General features: G+C 39.9%; 2 protein-coding genes across 15 annotated transcripts in view; both read left to right on the top strand.

Moving 5' to 3' along the window:
- The first annotated feature begins 813 nt into the window (after nucleotides 1–813).
- LOC103420952 (alkylated DNA repair protein ALKBH6 homolog) lies at nucleotides 814–6,504 on the top strand. Of its 5 annotated transcripts, none has more exons than XM_029087763.2 (8): nucleotides 814–1,013; nucleotides 2,289–2,398; nucleotides 2,504–2,564; nucleotides 2,684–2,722; nucleotides 4,094–4,206; nucleotides 5,390–5,642; nucleotides 5,736–5,782; nucleotides 6,172–6,504. In XM_029087763.2, the coding sequence occupies exons 2-8, from the start codon at nucleotides 2,291–2,293 to the stop codon at nucleotides 6,352–6,354; spliced, it is 804 nt and encodes a 267-aa protein (XP_028943596.1). In that variant the 5' UTR covers nucleotides 814–1,013; nucleotides 2,289–2,290; the 3' UTR covers nucleotides 6,355–6,504. The 5 variants fall into 5 exon arrangements, 4 of the variants coding, with proteins under 4 accessions (XP_028943596.1, XP_070664282.1, XP_028943598.1 ...); XR_011573183.1 differs by having other exon boundaries at nucleotides 829–1,013; nucleotides 5,736–5,974; nucleotides 6,172–6,353; XM_070808181.1 differs by having other exon boundaries at nucleotides 843–974.
- Nucleotides 6,505–8,002: 1,498 nt separating this feature from the next.
- The window catches only part of LOC103429371 (TATA-binding protein-associated factor BTAF1-like), a 39,937-nt gene continuing 29,541 nt past the window's right edge, over nucleotides 8,003–18,398 (top strand). For 4 of the 10 annotated variants that reach the window (XM_070807637.1, XM_070807636.1, XM_070807633.1 and 1 more), the window contains exons 1-3: nucleotides 8,003–8,209; nucleotides 8,364–8,673; nucleotides 8,848–8,942. In XM_070807637.1, the coding sequence (XP_070663738.1) occupies nucleotides 8,625–8,673; nucleotides 8,848–8,942 (144 nt within the window). In that variant the 5' untranslated portion in view covers nucleotides 8,003–8,209; nucleotides 8,364–8,624. Of the gene's footprint in view, nucleotides 8,247–8,363; nucleotides 8,674–8,847; nucleotides 8,943–18,398 lie in introns of all 10 variants that reach the window. The other 6 variants (XM_070807638.1, XM_070807634.1, XM_070807629.1 and 3 more) reach the window with 3 other exon arrangements.

Below are 18,398 nucleotides of genomic sequence, written 5' to 3'. Positions count from 1 at the left end.
GCAAAATGAGATCAAAATCGAGTTGCAAGGGGTATAATGACTGTTTTTGAGTTACATGGAGCAATGTGATATCAAAATCAAGTTTCAAAGAGTAAACTAGCAACTTTTGAGTTTCAGACGATAAAGTAGAATTGAAATCAAGTTCCAAGAAGTATAGCAAAAAATAAGCTTTTTTTTTTAAAGAGTTAAAAATCCATGAAGTTTAATGAAGTTTCATAAAATCTATATAAATAATTTAGAATTTGAAAATGAGAGACATGATTTGCTAAAACCTAAAATATACTATAAAATTCTTCAAAATAACAAACTATTTACCCCCACAGGTGTCCTTTTTTCTTGTTCATACAAGCTTCAATCTGTAGTCACGCTTTATCGCAATTTGTTCCGTTTCATCAAGATAGTGAGTAGAGTTTTGATGTTTCCATCAACTCGGGTATTCCCAACACCATCACTTTCTTTCTGTCTGCCTTTGTTGACAGCTCGTGGAATCCCACAAACTTCTTTCACTTGGTCGGTGGTTCTCTTCACTTTGTGGCTGTGCTCGGATATGTGATTGGGGTTGGATGATGCAATCGGCGAGTCAATGCTTGGTTGGTGGGTGTGGATTTGTGTGGGTCGAGCTGCACTGTTGCGACGGTTGTTGTGGTGGACTTCTCGGTTTTTTAGCTTTCTTTCTGCTTTGGGTCTCAACTTATGGTTGGGCTTTTTTTGGTTTGTTTGGTTGGCCCAGTTCTGTTTGTTTGCCCTTTTTGGTCTTCAGGGCTTGTAAGTTTTGGTATTGGTAATGAGTTTTACTTTTGTATCAATATTTGTACAAGTTTAGGCATTACCTAGTAGCAAAACAAAAAAACAAAATTTCAGGATATAGGCGTTGAGTCGGGCTGTATGTGTCCAAACTCAAATCAAACCCGTCACTGAAGAAAAGAGACGAGTGAGCGCTGAAATCCTGGTCCGTCCATCCATCCTATTCCCAGGCAAGTCGTGTGGCTTGATCGGGACTAGCAGTAGCGGGGGTGTGTATCGTTGTTGAAATGCATTCTTTTAATTAATTAATTAATTTAATTTTTTTATGATTTTCTTGTCCTTGGTTGTTGAATGGATTGTTTTAGAATTTAAAAGAAGGTAGATTATATTGTGTATGTCCCTGAAACTGCTGTGTGTGTTTTTATTCTGAGAATTGGAAATTTCATACGGTGGTCGGGTGTGATTGTAATCGGTGAGGTTGTGCGGTCGAGGTTTCCCAGAAAAAAAAAATGTAATTGGTGAGGTTAAATATGATTAGCTAATAAGATGGTTGATTTACTACTAACGCTATATATGATTCGATGCCTCCAATGTCGAATTGAAGTTGCTTTATCGCACCATCGTGTTCGCTAGTGTCAAGATTTCCAAACTTTTTCGCTACTCTCCAAGTCTCAACTAGCCTACTACTTTTACTACTCATTCTTTTCAAGTAATTATTTAAATTTCTCAGTATAGACTACAGAGTAATTATAGACTAGCCCCTATAGTATCCAAAGTTGATTGAGTTGAATTTTGGGTATAACTCTCCTTCTGCTGCCTTAGGGTGATTTCATGGGTGTAATCTTACTACTTTCTACTTTCAGTTGCTGAAGCGAACACGCTCGCATCAGTTAGTTTTTTGGAAAAGTAAAATTCAGTTCTTTGATTTAGGCTTACTTCTGCAGCTCACATGAGTGTATTTTGACGGGCAAAGTCAGATTTTTGGCGTCATAGTGTATACCATTTTCTTTAATTTGGAAGATTTGAGAGCTGTTGCTTGTTCGGAATCTAAATGTTTTTATTCAGTTTTTGCTGTTTGAGAGATTTAATAGTTTCATTTTTAATGATGTATAATGTATTGTTGAAGTAGACATCTCATTGTATTAATACTCTATTGTGTTAGAAACTTTCTTCTTTTTTCTCATACTAAAAATCTTCACGCCCCCGCCTCCTCTCTCCTTACACACAGACATCTCAATGTCTGCATAGTTACCAACTTACTATACACTATTCACTGGTTTTCAATTGTGTTGTAAATTTTATTGCACTCTCTCTGTACCAACCTTCGAAATCAACAAATGCTGCCATGGTGCCACCATTCCGTTAAGTGAAACTGAAGAGGGTGATGCTAGTTATAACCGTAGACTATCTTAAAAAAAGAGTTATAAGCCTCAATAATCTTGTAGAAATCTACTGTGTTCATCATCCTAAACACTTACTTGATTATGCTGCTTTGATGTCCATACCTTGTGCGGAGGTTCTGAGACTTCTGAGTCTTCCGACAGGGATGGAAAAAAAAGTGACCTTAGATGATTTCAAAGTTGGATCTGTTCCGACTTTAATATACATCCCGGACTTCATTACGGATAATGAACAAACCATGCTTCTAAATAAGGTAGAAATCCCTCCTCCTTACATATTCCCTTCATCTTTTACAATGCTTTATTGATTTTTTTTTAACCTGAAATTCTTTGTATGTTGGCTTCATCCTGCTTTATAGATTTATGAAGGCCCAGTATCAAAGTGGAAATCATTAAAGAATAGGAGGTTACAAAACTGGGGTATGTGTTCTATCTAGGTAATAGGTATATGTATACTGATTTTCCATGTAATGCCTTTGAATTTGACTTACATTATGCATATACAAATAATGGAGTTAGTTTTTTCTTTTGACTGACAGGCGGTTTTGTCCATGAAAAGGGTCTTCTGCCACAGGATTGTAAGTTAGAAAATTATTAATTTCAAAACATTCAGAGAATATCTGTCTTCACAAATTGATATTGACATTGATATCTTTATGTTTATTATCGTTACCCTTTTTTGTTTTGTGCTATATTGACATTGATATCTTTATGTATATTATCTTTAACCTGTTTGGTTTTGTGCCGACAAATTTATTGTCATTCGTGTTTTGTACTTGGTTAATAGTTTGTATCTTATCTAAAAAAAAACTAGTAGTAGAAACATGAATAAGCAGATAGTATAACTTGGAACTTCCTTGTTAATATCAAGAAAGAAAAAAAACAAAACCAGTGCAACATGAATAAGCAGATAGTATAATGTGGATGGAAATTGAGGAAATAATTGTAAATAAGATGGTTTTCTTCAAGTGACTTGTGCTACAGGTGAGGAACATCGCTTAAGGTGGAGGGTCTAGAGTGGTAACCGATTAATGTAGACGTAATTAGGTGTCTTGAAAGGTCTTTCGAGGAGGAATAAGTTTGGAGGCAGTGTTTGATTGTGCTAAAGAAGTCTCACAGTTTGTATGGTTCTCTTATGGAAAGATTTAATGATTCTTGTGAAGTAAACTAATCAAGCCATAGTAGCGAAAACCGTATGACACATCCTGGTTTATTGATTGGCCTTTGGAACTAGCTTTTGACCTCATTTTGTAGATTCTGAATGGTGGTTGTTACCAACTCCCACCAAAGGAAAATATACTAATCAAACCGCTCATGCTCAAGAGCATGCTTATCATATGTAGTATTCATTTTCAGCAAAGGTATTCTTGGAGTTTAGGGATAGTTTTTTTGAGGCTATATTTTATGATTGGAGTCGTCGTGTTTTTAATTTTTGTTTTCTGTCTTATATTGTAATGTCTAGCTTTGTTTTGCAACTACTTCTTGAGTAGTATAGACGTTATAGATAGTGTACAACTTTCCCCTATATTATATTGATACTATTTCTTTATGAAAGTAAATTTCTTTTCGGAAAAAGTATAAAGTGCACTAATATCACATGGACTATTTGGCGTGTGAGATTTTGCCACCCCCAAAGAAAATAGATTTACAATTGAACAAGTCATGAAGTTATTGCCTCCACATGGAAAAAAAAAAAAACACTATTGACTCTACAAGCCATAAATCATCTTTAAATATGTACAACTTTCCTGATATGTGAAGACTTGTTTGATTATTACCTTGATATGTGAAAATAATTGTGGTGGCACTCCTTGTAGTAAGTGCAACGCTACTGATGATAAAGCAATCTTTAGACGGTTCTAAAATTCTATGTGATTAAGCAATTGTTAATAGTATTTTCATTGTTTGTTAATTCCTTTGCTCAAAACAATAAAATCTCTTTCTTGCAGTGCCATCATGGCTAACCAAGATTACATGCAAGATATATGAAGAATCAGGGCTGTTCCCATTGCCAATTAATCATGTCCTTATCAATGAATACCTTCCTAACCAAGGCATAATGGTACGCACTAGGCATTTGTTCTTGTTAATTTTTGTCCTTGTACTTTTATTCAACTTTTGTTGTGTCCTTATAATTATTTAAGTTTGTAGAGTGACAAGTCTTTTGGAAATGAAATAAAAAAGAGAGATTAAATATTTTCTTGGATCCAAACCCATAAAATGGACAATAAAATAATATATATCGAGTTCATCTCTGCCAAGAAACATCAGTGGCCACGGTGTCTACAACCCACGTGTAAGTTTCCAGTTTTATCAAAATAATTATTAATTTACAGTTACTTCAAAATTGTATATATTTATGAACTGGGTAAGTAATGCGCAGATCTGAAATAAGGAAATTATGCTCGTGGTTTTTTATTAGAAACTTGAAAGAGGAGGCTTTGAGCAAGACATGAAAGTGCCTTTGAGTTTCTCTAAATGATTTCATCTATGGGTTTGAACTTAAAAGTGGTTTTTTAATCTCCTAGTTCATGAAGATATCTGCCCATGGTTTGTACTGCAACGAGGTTGGGGTCTAATTGGATGGACGAAAGTGCGGATTAGGAAGAGAACTTTGTTTCCGAATCCCAAAATGTACAACACATCGCAAATCCCGTTCATGTCTGACAATGGTTACAGAATTTGAACCAAAAATATAATCAAGGGTATCTAAGAGTAACCAATTTTAAGGGCCTAAAGTGGGGCAAGATACAGGGACCGGAAAGCATATTTTGAACTCTTTGACTAGTGATTATTATTCTTGTGTGACTTTAACTGTGCCATGCATTTGCTTAGTGATGGATATTTCTTCGCAATTTATTATTGCTTTTCAATTGTCCACTGAAGGAGTGTTCAAATGATATTTTGTTTTTGGTGCCATGTTGGGGTTACTTTATCTGAAATACTTTTTTTTTAGAAGAAACAAACATTTTATAAAAGAACAGAGAAATACACAGAAGTGGATAAGAAATCCACCAAGAACAAAAACAAGAAAAACTCTCAAGAGGATCTGGCTACATCAACAAAACCTTAACCTAAATCACTTTACTGCTGCTAACATATCCCACAGTAACTGAGAAAGAGAGCCTTTACTTCCTACATTATTTCGCATTTTAGCTGCAAGGTGGATCTGTGTGCCTCTTATTTACAATAGTTCATTTTATTCTTTTGCCGGAGCCTCTCTTACTGTAATTGTGTTCAAATAGGCACACCAGGACGGGCCGGCTTATTATCCAGTTGTAGCAATTCTGTCCCTCGAGTCACCTGTTGTTATGGACTTTACTCCCCATTCAAGACTGACTTTGTGCAAAAGCACTTGTGCAAATGCTGTTGAGGATACAAATTCTGATGCGGGGGTCATTAATATTAATACAGATAAGTCAATGAATGAACTTCATCCATTTCCTGTCATATTAATGCCTCGCAGTTTGCTGATATTCAAAGATAAAGCATACTCAGGTTTGTGTCTTTTTGTTTACGTAACAGCTCCATCTCTTGTTTGCTGCTTTATTATAACAGAAAATCTGAGAAGGTCCTACTTGTGATTCACAGATTACTTGCATGCAATAAAAGACTGTGAGGTACAATGTTATGATGGGGTAAGATCAGATTTTATTTTCCCTCTTTTGGTAAGAAACAAAAATTCTCTTGCAAATATAGGAACAGTTTGAAGTACTGAAAGCACCGGTAGGCATACCTCTCTAAAAGAACAATAATAAAGAAAGCAACACAACACATTAGGGCAAGAAGAAAATCAGTAAGGAGATACTTCTGCAATCCCTGAGCCTGAGGTTGGGACTTCCGGATATTTCTGCTAAAATAGATCTAACTGAATCCCGTGATGAAGCAAAATACATTATTCTTAGCCAGTCAATCGTTAAGTTGTGTTTAATTGTTTTGATAGGTTGGTTATGATTCATTAGCCAATAGAGTTCCCATATCACTCGGTGTGCCAATACAATTTGATATAAATATTCTTCTTTTCCAGGCTGTAAACGAAGTACAAGCTCTACAGCGTGGTCAAGCTATAGATGATGATGCTTCACAATTTGATGGAGCTGTTGGTGTAATGAAAACTGGGGATTTTAAGAGAATTCATAGAACTACCCGTAGAATTTCATTGACATGTCGATTAGTTTCAAAAGTTCATAAAAATTTGCTCAGGTTTTAGTCTTTGGAGTTCTGAGAAGTAACTAATTTGGTAAGTCTAATGTTGAAGGTTTCGCCTTTAAGAGCTTTCATGATAACCTAGTTTGAGCTACATCACCTGTTTTGTAAATGCTAAACAATGTTGGAGTATTTAAGATTTTCTGAAGTGTTATTCTTTCTCTAATATGGAGACGAATACATAGGATTATAGAGTAAAGAGCAAAAAATGAAACACTAAGAAATTAATCCTAATTACAATATAACTATCCAAATTTGTCAAGAGTGTTGTAAAACACCAATTGTAAAGACTATGTGATGTCTAGGTTTCAATTGAGAAAGACAAAAAGATCTCATCAACCATTGCAAAAGGAAAGGGAGCAGGGACATCATCTTCACAACCACCTAATTAAGAAGAAAAAACATTGGAAACCATGATGGGATCTAAATTGGACATGATCAAGGGGACAAACTGATGTTGTTTTTGGGACATTTTTGTAACATGAATCATGTCTTGTGTGATGGTAGAATTGGTACCCTGTTTTGTGTGGTAAACTATATATATATGGTTGGTAGTATGTTTTGTGTAGTAAACTTTTTATCTAACCAGCAAACTAAATCTAGCTAGAAGGTGATGTTTGAATGCTTTTGAGGATCTTGAATTGGTCATTGGTACTGATAATAGAATGCATTTCAAAGTTGTTATGTTATTGATACTTTTGGTGATCTTTGGCACATGTTTTTTCAGTACTAATTTGTTATTATTGTTAAACTTAGATGGTTCTTGAGTTGTGCAGAAAAATTTCATATGATAAACAATTAGATTATACATCAATAAAAGAAAAGAGTCCTTAATTAGAGGGCAACACTAGGTTGCTAACTCATATGATAAACAAGTAGATTATATAGGAAAATTGCATATTACAATTGGACTTTTTTTTTTGTTGGCGAGGAAATTGCATTTCTCAAGAACAATTGTGAATTAATTTGGCGGGAAAAATTAATTTTGGGAAGAGATATCAATTACATGGTGGTAGTCCTACAACCCAGACCTTAAAAGATCACTATATCTTTAAATCTGATTGTAAAGAAGGATTTGACGGAATGATCACTCATGTAACACAAAGTTAAGTTAGAGGATGAGAGAAACTAATATGAGAGTTTGATGAAAACTAATCATGATGTAAAATTCATGGACTTTACTACCACACGCTCTTTTTGAAATGTTTGAATGTCCATTGTATAAAGATTAAACACATAAGTTTAACACATTGAACTCAAGAATCATACTCTCTCTCATAAAACTCAATTTTTATGACCTAATATAGATGTATGAGTTAATCAATTTTTTTTTAAATTTTTTTTTGAAAAAAGGGAGACAACTGGCAAGCTACAATTATCCACCTCTTCCGAGCTCTGGGACAACTCACAGAGGTATTTCAACCTCTTTCTGATCACAGTCAAACAAACTCACCAGCTTGGAGTCTCGAACCCGAAACCTGTATAAAAGTCAAACATCATTTTTCAGAGCGACAAAACACACAAACTAGGCCTTGGTTGGTTAACCGGGTCTCATCCCATCTGGCCCCCATGTAATTCAAAGCCCATTCGGAATCTGCAACCGAAAAGCCCAAGAGAAAACCGAAATTTATCTTCAACAGAAGTAGAAAAGAGGAAATTCGGAGCTCTCGTGCCAACGGAAAAATAAAGAATTAAAAAAAAAATAAAATCATTAGGCAGTCGCCGTAAACGGGGTTGGGGAAGAAACCAAGGCCACCGTGGAAGGTTTGGGGTGTTCACCCCCCAGATTATTAAAAAAAGGGCCACCGTGGAAGAAGGAAGGAGAGACACTAGGCTGCCTTTATCTTGCACTTGTTCAGGTAAGTCGTCTCGCCCGTGCCTTCGCCTCCATCTCAGGTGCTGATTGCTGGCTCGATCTAATGCTTTCGCAATTGCTTTGCCCTCTTCCACTTGGCTTGCTTAATTTTTTCAAAATTATCTGAATTTAAAAAAAAAAATTGTGCTGATTTGCAGAAGACATCTGACGCATTTGGTGTCTGGACTGAAACACGGTCGTCGGGAACGCAATTGTCCGCGTCCAAAGCCTATGCGTAATTATAGTGTCCGTCGTGTATAATGGAGAAAAGCTGTGAAGATTGTATATCCTGGTTCCATTGACCGCAGTTATTGAAAAGATGGTGGCGACGACAAAGAAGAGAGTTTACAGCGTTACTACTATTACTACTAGTACTTAGATTGTTGGCACCGACAAAAGAAGAGTTGGGATGATCTATTATGGCCCAGCAGTCCTCTCGTCTCCACCGCCTTCTCACTCTCTTGGACAGTATCCTTTCAACCTTTTCCTTTTCTTATATTTTCAGCTCTATTAAATTAAATTAAATCAAATTATTGTTGAATGCATGTTGTTTGGTTTGGTTACATATTGAATCACCCTCTTTCGTCAATCTCCCAATTTTTTGGTTTCAATTGGAATTTTTCTTTAACCCAATCCTGATAGCTGGTTCAACCCAAGCGACGAGATTTACGGCTGCTCGGCAGATAGGGGACATTGCCAAAGCGCATCCTCAGGACTTGAGCTCTCTGTTGAAAATGGTATTACTGACTTCCACGATTGCTTTTGTGCAGTTACACCATGCACACCATGCACACCATATCATCTGCATCTTTGCTGCCTTGAAAATGTAACAAAACCAATGAGGAAGTTGAGGTTTATTCGAAAATCAACATTACTACAACTTCATTTCTCTGGTGGCTAAGCTTAAATATTTTTGCCTTTTTATGTGTTTAGAGAGCTAGGTAGAGCTTCACTTTTTTCCTTTTTCATTCAAGATAGGGAGAAACCTGTTAAGGTCTGATATATGTTAATGAAAAGATCGAAATCCAAGAAAGAATAACGTGAGGGCTGCTAAGAGCTAGCATCCACTCATATAAACTTCTAAGATAAAAGTATTTTTAACAGTATTATGTGAATTTCAAATACCTCCAAATGTCTGGTTGTGCCTTTCACGCAAAATTTGCTATTCTTATGATGATGACATTGGCCCTTTGAGCAAACCAGCAAATGTATAACTGTATTGAGCGCACAACACACTGGATACCAAATAGATGGAGCACGACACCAGAAAACCAGCAAATGTACAACTTTAGTGTCTTACATGAAAATTTTGCTTCCCATTTTGTTTATGTATTCACCACCAAGTAAAGTTAAATTATTTTCACTGTACTTAAACAAGAGCCAACTCCGCCTATGTCTTACATGGCCGGTCCCAAGCCCGGATAAAGGAGGAGGGGGAGGGCGTCAGGTAGTCGACAGCCGGCACTCCATGATCACGTCGAATCCTTATGAAAATGAATCCAGAACAAAATCGCGCTAAAGCTAGGGCGTCACCCGTAAGTGGCGCGCTGTGTGGCCCGAGCACAGTGATAAGTGAGCAAGGGTCGCTGTATCTCCATCGGCACCCGGATGCAGTGTTAAATGAGCAAGGGGGCCATAGAAACTTCTTTTCGAACGACTCCACTCAAAGTTGTTTGGGAGCATATGCTCCTATCAACTTTACCCGGGACACACAAAAGAAGTACTTTGATCCTATTAGACGGGGGAGGGTGAAGAAGCTAGGACAGAAGGGTAGAGTTCAAGAGAGCAAAATGCGTTTAGGAACGTGGAATATAGGAACCTTAACGGGAAAATCTATGGAAGTAGTGGAAGTTATGGTGAGGAGAAGGATAAATATTATGTGCCTACAAGAAACTAAGTGGGTTGGTAGTAAGGCAAAGGATCTAGAAAACTCAGGGTTTAAACTTTGGTATTCGGGCACAAATAGAACGAGAAACGGTGTTGGCGTCATCGTGGACAAGACCTTGGTACAAGATGTTGTAGATGTCAAGAGGGTAGGAGATAGAATCATGGCAATCAAGATTGTAATAGGACAAGAACTTATCAATGTGATTAGTGCGTACGCACCTCAAGTAGGGTTGGATACGAGTTCGAAGGAAAAATTTTGGGAAGATCTTGGAGACTTGGTGCAAGGAATTGCTCAGACGGAGAAGTTATTTATAGGAGGAGATTTAAATGGACACGTGGGCAGGGAGACAGGCAACTATGGAGGTTTTCATGGTGGCCATGGTTTTGGGGAGAGAAACGAGGATGGGGAAGCTATCTTGGATTTTGCAATGGCATATGATCTCTTCTTAGCCAACACCTTCTTTAAGAAGAGAGAAGAACATGTGATCACCTACAAGAGTGGGTCGTCAAAAACACAAATAGATTTTCTTCTAATGAGGAAAGGGGATCGTATAACTTGTAAGGATTGCAAAGTTATACCAGGAGAGAGCGTGGCTAATCAACATCGCTTGTTGGTGATGGATGTACATATCAAAAGAGTAAGACAAAAGAACAAGACTTGGAAGTGCCCAAGAACTAGATGGTGGAATCTAAAAGAAGAAAAACAAGCCATTTTCAAAGAGAAGGTAATCATCCAATGTGTGTGGGATAGAGAGGGGGAAGCTAGCCAAATGTGGGATTCCATGGCTAGTTGTATCCGAAAAGTAGCAAAAGAGGTATTAGGAGAGTCCAAGGGCTTTGCCCCACACCAAAAGGAATCTTGGTGGTGGAATGAGGAGGTACAAACAAAGGTGAAGGCTAAGAAGGAATGTTGTAAAGCCTTATACAAGGAGAGGACCGATGAAAATGGTGAAAGGTATAGAAAAGCGAAGCAAGAGGCGAAGAAAGCTGTCAGAGAAGCTAAGTTAGCGGCTTACGACGATATGTATAAACGACTAGATACCAAAGAAGGAGAGTTGGATATCTATAAACTAGCTAGAGCAAGGGAAAAGAAGACAAGGGACCTAAACCAAGTGAGGTGCATCAAGGATGAGGATGGAAAGGTTCTTGCTACAGAGAACGCGGTTAAAGACAGATGGAGAGGTTATTTTCATAATCTTTTCAATGAAGGACATGAAAGGAGTGCTTCTTTAGGGGAGTTGAGTAACTCAGAAGAGTGTAGAAACTACTCCTTTTATCGTCGAATCCGGAAGGAAGAAGTGGTTGTAGCTTTGAAGAAGATGAAGCATAGAAAAGCAATAGGCCCAGACGATATACCAATCGAAGTGTGGAAAGTTTTGGGAGAGACAGGTATAACATGGCTCACTGACCTTTTCAATAGGATTTTGAAAACGAAGAAGATGCCAAATGAGTGGCGAACGAGCACTTTGGTGCCTATCTACAAGAATAAGGGCGACGTACAAAATTGCATGAACTATAGGGGTATTAAGCTAATGAGTCATACAATGAAGCTCTGGGAGAGAGTCATTGAGCATAGATTGAGGCAAGAGACACGGGTTTCGGACAACCAATTCGGGTTCATGCCAGGGCGCTCAACCATGGAGGCAATCTATCTCTTACGAAGATTGATGGAAAGATATAGAGATGGGAAAAAGGATTTACACATGGTCTTTATAGATTTGGAAAAAGCGTATGATAGGGTCCCAAGAGACATTCTTTGGAGGATTTTAGAGAAGAAAGGAGTACGAGTAGCATATATCCAAGCTATAAAGGATATGTATGAAGGAGCAAAGACTGCCGTAAGAACTCATGAAGGACAAACCGAAAGCTTTCCCATAACTGTAGGATTACATCAAGGCTCATCCTTAAGTCCTTACCTTTTTGCGTTGGTAATGGATGAGTTAACAGGACATATTCAAGATGATATTCCTTGGTGTATGCTTTTCGCAGACGATATAGTGTTGATAGATGAAACTCAGGAAGGGGTAAATGCAAAGCTTAACCTTTGGAGAGAAGTGTTGGAATCTAAAGGTCTTCGCCTAAGCCGATCAAAGACAGAATATATGGAGTGCAAGTTCAGTGCAAATGGAGGCCAAAACGAGTTAGGGGTGAGGATCGGAGATCAAGAAATACCAAAGAGCGACTGTTTTCGTTACCTAGGATCTATCTTGCAAAAGAACGGAGAATTAGATGGAGATCTCAACCATAGAATACAAGCTGGATGGATGAAGTGGAAGAGTGCATCCGGCGTGTTGTGTGACCGCCGTATGCCACTGAAGCTCAAGGGAAAATTTTATAGGACGGCAATAAGGCCGGCGATGCTGTATGGCACAGAATGTTGGGCGGTGAAACATCAACACGTACACAAAATGGGTGTAGCGGAGATGAGGATGCTTCGTTGGATGTGTGGGCACACGAGAAAGGATAAGATTAGGAATGAGGATATCCGGGGTAAAGTAGGAGTAGCCGAAATTGAAGGAAAGATGAGAGAAAATCGGTTACGGTGGTTTGGACATGTGCAAAGAAGGCCTACTGACGCTCCGATTAGAAGATGCGACTATGGGACAGAGGTTCAGGGCCGAAGGGGTAGAGGAAGACCTAGGAAAACTTTGGAAGAGACTCTAAGAAAAGACTTAGAGTACTTGGATCTAACGAAGGACATGACACAGGATCGAGCACAATGGCGTTCTAAGATTCATATAGCCGATCCCACTCAGTGACTTGGATTTTCCAAGTCTCCAACCAAGAAGTTTTCCTCACTCGGGAAATTAAGGGAACACTACCCCAACCTACATGCTCCACTCAGAAAGCTTCAACATACAAGCTTCAACAAAAGAAAATTCAAAGAACTTAGCGAAGAAGGCTTTGGTGTATTTAACACAATACGTTGAAATGAAGGAAAGCTTATTTATTGATATCCCCGATAAGCTACAAATATGTACATATACATGAGTCAAAATAAACACACAAGAGGGAGCCTTCACAAAGGTTGCTTAGGAGAAGTCTCAGCAGTCGGTAGAGCCCCAGAAAGAGAAGGCACCGGAGGGGGATCATTTGGAGCCTCAGTACTGGACAGAACCCTAGAAGGAGGAGGCATCAGAGGTTGATCATTTGGAGCTTCATTACGCGGTACAGCCCCAGAAGACGAAGGCAATAAATGCCTTTGGAACAAACCCACAAATCTCTGATGATCAAGTAAAACCTGACCATCAGTTTCCTTCATCTGGTCAAGCTTCCTCTTCATGTTTGTAGCATAGTCATGTGCGAGCCGGTGCAACTGTTTATTCTCATGCTTGAGCCCTCTAATCTCCTGTTTGAGACTCATCACTTCAGCCGCCAATGATTCAACTTGGCGGGTTCGAGCAAATAGGCGTTGGGCCATATTAGACACAGAACCTGCACACTGAACACTGAGAGCCAGCGAATCCTTAACAGCTAACTCATCAGACCGTTTGGAAAGTAGTCTGTTATCTTTGGGAGTGAGAAGGTTCCTGGCCACCACCGCAGCGGTCATATCATTCTTCATCACGGAATCCCCAACGGTAAGAGGACCAGTTGGGGAGACGAAGGATGGGCGCCATATGTTGTCTGGAGAAGGCGGGGCTGCCTCTTCAACAAGGTTCAAGTCAAAACGACGGTCGGAGGGGCCAGACATTTTCAAAGGTGTTGAAGAGAGAAGAGGTCGGACAAATCAAGATCTTAGAAGTGCAAGAATGAAGCTTCTACTGGTGGAGATTCAAGTGTGCTTTGGAACTTAATGCCAGCCCCTATAAAAATCTGCACTCGACGGAGCTTCAGAAATCAAAGAGGCGCCTGCTCAGAAATCGAAGAGGCGTTTGCTTTCTCAAAAGTTGGGCTGCTTAGAGATCACGAGGGTTGATCTCAGAAATCGAAGAGCCGTTTGCTTTCTCAAAAGTTGGGCTGCTCAAAGACCACGAAGGCCGATCTCAGAAATCGAAGAGGCGCTCGCTTTCTCAAAAGCTGGGCTCCCTAGAGACCACGAGGGCCGATCTCAGAAATCGAAGAGGCACCTACTTTTCCAGCCTTGTCAGCACCTGTCACACGCACACTCAGCTTTGCGGAAATTATGGGCATTCTGTCAAAGACTTCTGGGGAAGTAGAAAACACATGAATCTTACTGTTCAATCACCCACTTCCCACACGCAACAATAGCTCATGGGTACCACAGATAACTTTGCCAAAGTTCTCTGCCAAAGTTGAGCACGTGAAGCTTGCAGCTCCCACTACATCGCTCTGACCAAGAAGGGTAAAAGAATAGCAAAGAAACAGCACTAACAAAGTTTAGACCCATAAATTTTGAAGGTCTAGCTACCATATTATTACCCACAAGGGTAAAGGAACAGTACCACTGCTGGATAATTGGAAAGTCCATGTATGTCAACCTCTGTGCTTCGTGGCAAGGTAGACTAGCAAACATGCCCAACCTTTACTCACATTCGAGAAAACACTCCCAATAAGATTGCTTGCTCCAAAATCGAAGAGGCACCGTCCTCCGAATCTAAAGAGCCAGACTCCCAACATGACTACTTTCTTAAAAATCGAAGAGAGGGTAAAGGAACAGTACCATTGCTGGATAATTGGAAAGTCTCTGTGTGTCAACCTCTGTGCTTCGTGGCAAGGTAGACTAGCAAACATGCCCAACCTTTACTCACATTCGAGAAAACACTCCCAACAAGATTGCTTGCTCCAAAATCGAAGAGGCACCGCCCTCCGAATCTCGAGAGCCACTCTCCCAACATGATTACTTTCTCAAAAATCGAAGAGACACTGCTCCCCGAATCTCGAGAGCCAGACCCCCAGCATGATTGCTTTCTCAAAAATCGGTGAGGCACCGTTCTCCGAATCAATCGAAGAGACGTTCGCTTTCTCAAAAGCTGGGCTGCTCAGAGACCACGAGGGCCGATCTCAGAAATCGAAGAGGCACCTACTTTTCTAGCCTTGTCAGCACCTGTCACACGCACACTCAGCTTTGCAGAAATTATGGGCATTCTGTCGAAGACTTCTGGTGAAGTAGAAAGCACATGAATCTTACTGTTCAATCACCCACTTCCCACACGCAACAATAACTCATGGGTACCACAGATCACTTTGCCAAAGTTCTCTGCCAAAGTTGAGCACGTGAAGCTTGCAGCTCCCACTACATCGCTCTGACCAAAAAAGGTAAAAGAATAGCAAAGAAACAGCACTAACAAAGTTTAGACACATAAATTTTGAAGGTCTAGCTACCATATTATTACCCACAAGGGTAAAGGAACAGTACCACTGCTGGATAATTGGAAAGTCCCTGTGTGTCAACCTCTGTGCTTCGTGGCAAGGTAGACTAGCAAACATGCCCAACCTTTACTCACATTCGAGAAAACAGTCCCAACAAGATTGCTTGCTCCAAAATCGAAGAGGCACCGTCCTCCGAATCTCGAGAGCCAGACTCCCAACATGACTACTTTCTCAAAATCGAAGAGAGGGTAAAGGAACAGTACCATTGCTGGATAATTGGAAAGTCCCTGTGTGTCAACCTTTGTGCTTCGTGGCAAGGTAGACTAGCAAACATGTCCAACCTTTACTCACATTCGAGACAACACTCCTAACAAGATTGCTTGCTCCAAAATCGAAGAGGCACCGCCCTCCGAATCTCGAGAGCCAGACTCCCAACATGATTACTTCCTCAAAAATCGAAGAGACACTGCTCTCCGAATCTCGAGAGTCAGACCCCCAGCATGATTGCTTTCTCAAAAATCGAAGAGGCATTGTTCTCCGAATCTCGAGAGCCAGATACCACAGACCACTTTTTCAAAGTGCTCTGACAGAGTTAAAACATGTGAAACTGGCAGCTCCCACTACCGTGCTATGACCAAGCAGGGTAAAGGAATAGCATTACTACTTGTTGTTAGGGAGACTCCTATATATGTCGACCTCCATCCCCAACGGACAGGCAGACCTGCAAAAATGCTCAACCCTTCATCATATCTGAGAGGGCACTCCCAACAAAGCCTTTCGAAATATTCAGCTTTCTTTCCCCCCGATAATACCTCTGCAAACAAGCTATACTAGAGCAAGAATATCTCATATCATCAGGGTTAAAAGCAAGAGTATCCCATATCATGCTTTTTCCCTGTTTTTTCTTTTGGCCTTGTTTTTACCTGCAAGACAAGGAGAAAGAGAGCAATCAGTCAGCACTTGGAATCAAGCTTCCAGCCAGGAACTGACTACCTGGAACCCCTTACCTGATTACTTACCTGGCATTGCTCTCGAGTACTCATCTTCAACATCTTATGTTTCCAGGGAAGATTCCGCATCTGCTTGAGGAACAGATAGGGCAAGTGCGAAGGATACAAGGAAGCATGTGGAGACAAGCGTAACAGCACACGTGCCGATACATCCATTACTCTGTCAAAAGCAAAAGTATCCCATATCAGCAGGGTGGAACGTACTCTAGATTTGATGGACTTGTTTTGACCCTCAAATTCTTCAGTCGGCCTTATACTCTGGAGGAAACCAGAAAACCCTCCAGCTCAGTTCAAGAATAAGCCTGTGGAAAGTTACTTCTTCAAAAGCAAAAGTATCTCATATCATCTCTTCTCATTTTTCTTCTCTTTATCCTTCATGCTGCTGCAAGATGGGGAGAAGGTGAACAATCAGTCGGAGCTCTGATTGCTTACCTTGTCTGTCACCTCTTTCAGCAGACCCCCTAGCTCGGCGACTTGGGGGACTCCTACTACATGGTTTGTATCGCGCTTGACCAAGCCTGAAACTACAAGTAAGCTTCAAGTGAAATTGATACATTACCTTGTGCATCTCCACCAGTTAAAGATACCACCCCTGGATGGAGGAAGAGTACTTCCAGAGAAGATGCCACATCTACCTATGAGACAGATAAGGCAAGTCAAGACGACACCACACTCCGATACTTAGAAGTTTCGTGATTACGAGGTCATTCACTCGTACTCACTAAAGGAGAGCTTGAACCTATGTACTTGTGTAAACCCTTCACAATTAATGAGAACTCTTCTATTCCGTGGACGTAGCCAATCTGGGTGAACCACGTACATCTTGTGTTTGCTTTCCTATCTCTATCCATTTATATACTTATCCACACTAATGACCGGAGCAATCTAGCGAAGATCACAAAAAGCGACCGTTTTCGTTACCTAGGATCTATCTTGCAAGAGAACGGAGAATTAGATGGAGATCTCAACCATAGAATACGAGCTGGATGGAAAGAGTGCATCCGGCGTGTTGTGTGACCGTCGTAGGCCACTGAAGCTCAAGGGAAAATTTTATAGGACGACAATAAGGCCAGCGATGGTGTATGGCAGAGAATGTTGGGTGGTGAAGCATCAACACGTACACAAAATGGGTGTAGCGGAGATGAGGATGCTTCATGGGATGTGTGGGCACACGAGAAAGGATAAGATTGGGAATGAGGATATCCGAGGTAAAGTAGGAGTAGCCGAAATTGTAGGAAAGATGAGAGAAAATCGGCTCTGGTGATTTGGACATGTGCAAAGAAGGCCGACTGACGCTCCGGTTCGAAGATGTGACTACGGGACAGAGGTTCAGGGCCGAAGGGGTAGAGGAAGACCTAGGAAAACTTTGGAAGAGACTCTAAGAAAAGACTTAGAGTACTTGGATCTAACGGAGGACATGACACAAAACCGAGCGCAATGGCGTTCTAGGATTCATATAGCCGACCCCACTTAGTGGGAAAAGGCTTTGTTGTTGTTGTTGTTGTTGTTGTACTTAAACAAGAGCCTTATATTAAGAATGAACTTCAACAGTAACATTTCTATTGTCAGGAATCCAAAATAAAAAATAAACATTTCTTAAAAGACAGCTAACCCAAAGGCATGCCAAACTGCACTACGAAATACCACGAAACCTCAAAACCTGTCCCAACCATTCTGATTTTCTTTTACAATAACATAACGCATCTACATGTTGTCCTTCCATCTTTAATTAAGGGTTACAAATGCATGAAACACTAAAAAAACAGGGTTAATCAACTACGAGTTGAAACTGACTGCCAATGATTTTTGCGTTTCCTCTCAGAAGAAAGAAAAAATATATGAAACCGTTTCCCTTCTCAAAAGAAAGAACAAATATATGAAACCCTTACCCACTAACTGTTGCATTATTTTCTCTTTGTTTTGTTTTTTGTTGATGTTGTACTTTTATGTGCAAGCGAAAGCGAATTCAAACAAAGTACCAAATATCGACGTCGTAGGCAAAAGCGAAGAAACAAACAATCT

Source organism: Malus domestica, chromosome 11 (assembly GCF_042453785.1).
Source record: "Malus domestica chromosome 11, GDT2T_hap1".
NCBI lineage: Eukaryota > Viridiplantae > Streptophyta > Magnoliopsida > Rosales > Rosaceae > Malus > Malus domestica.
This window is presented reverse-complemented; position numbering and strand designations above follow the sequence as displayed.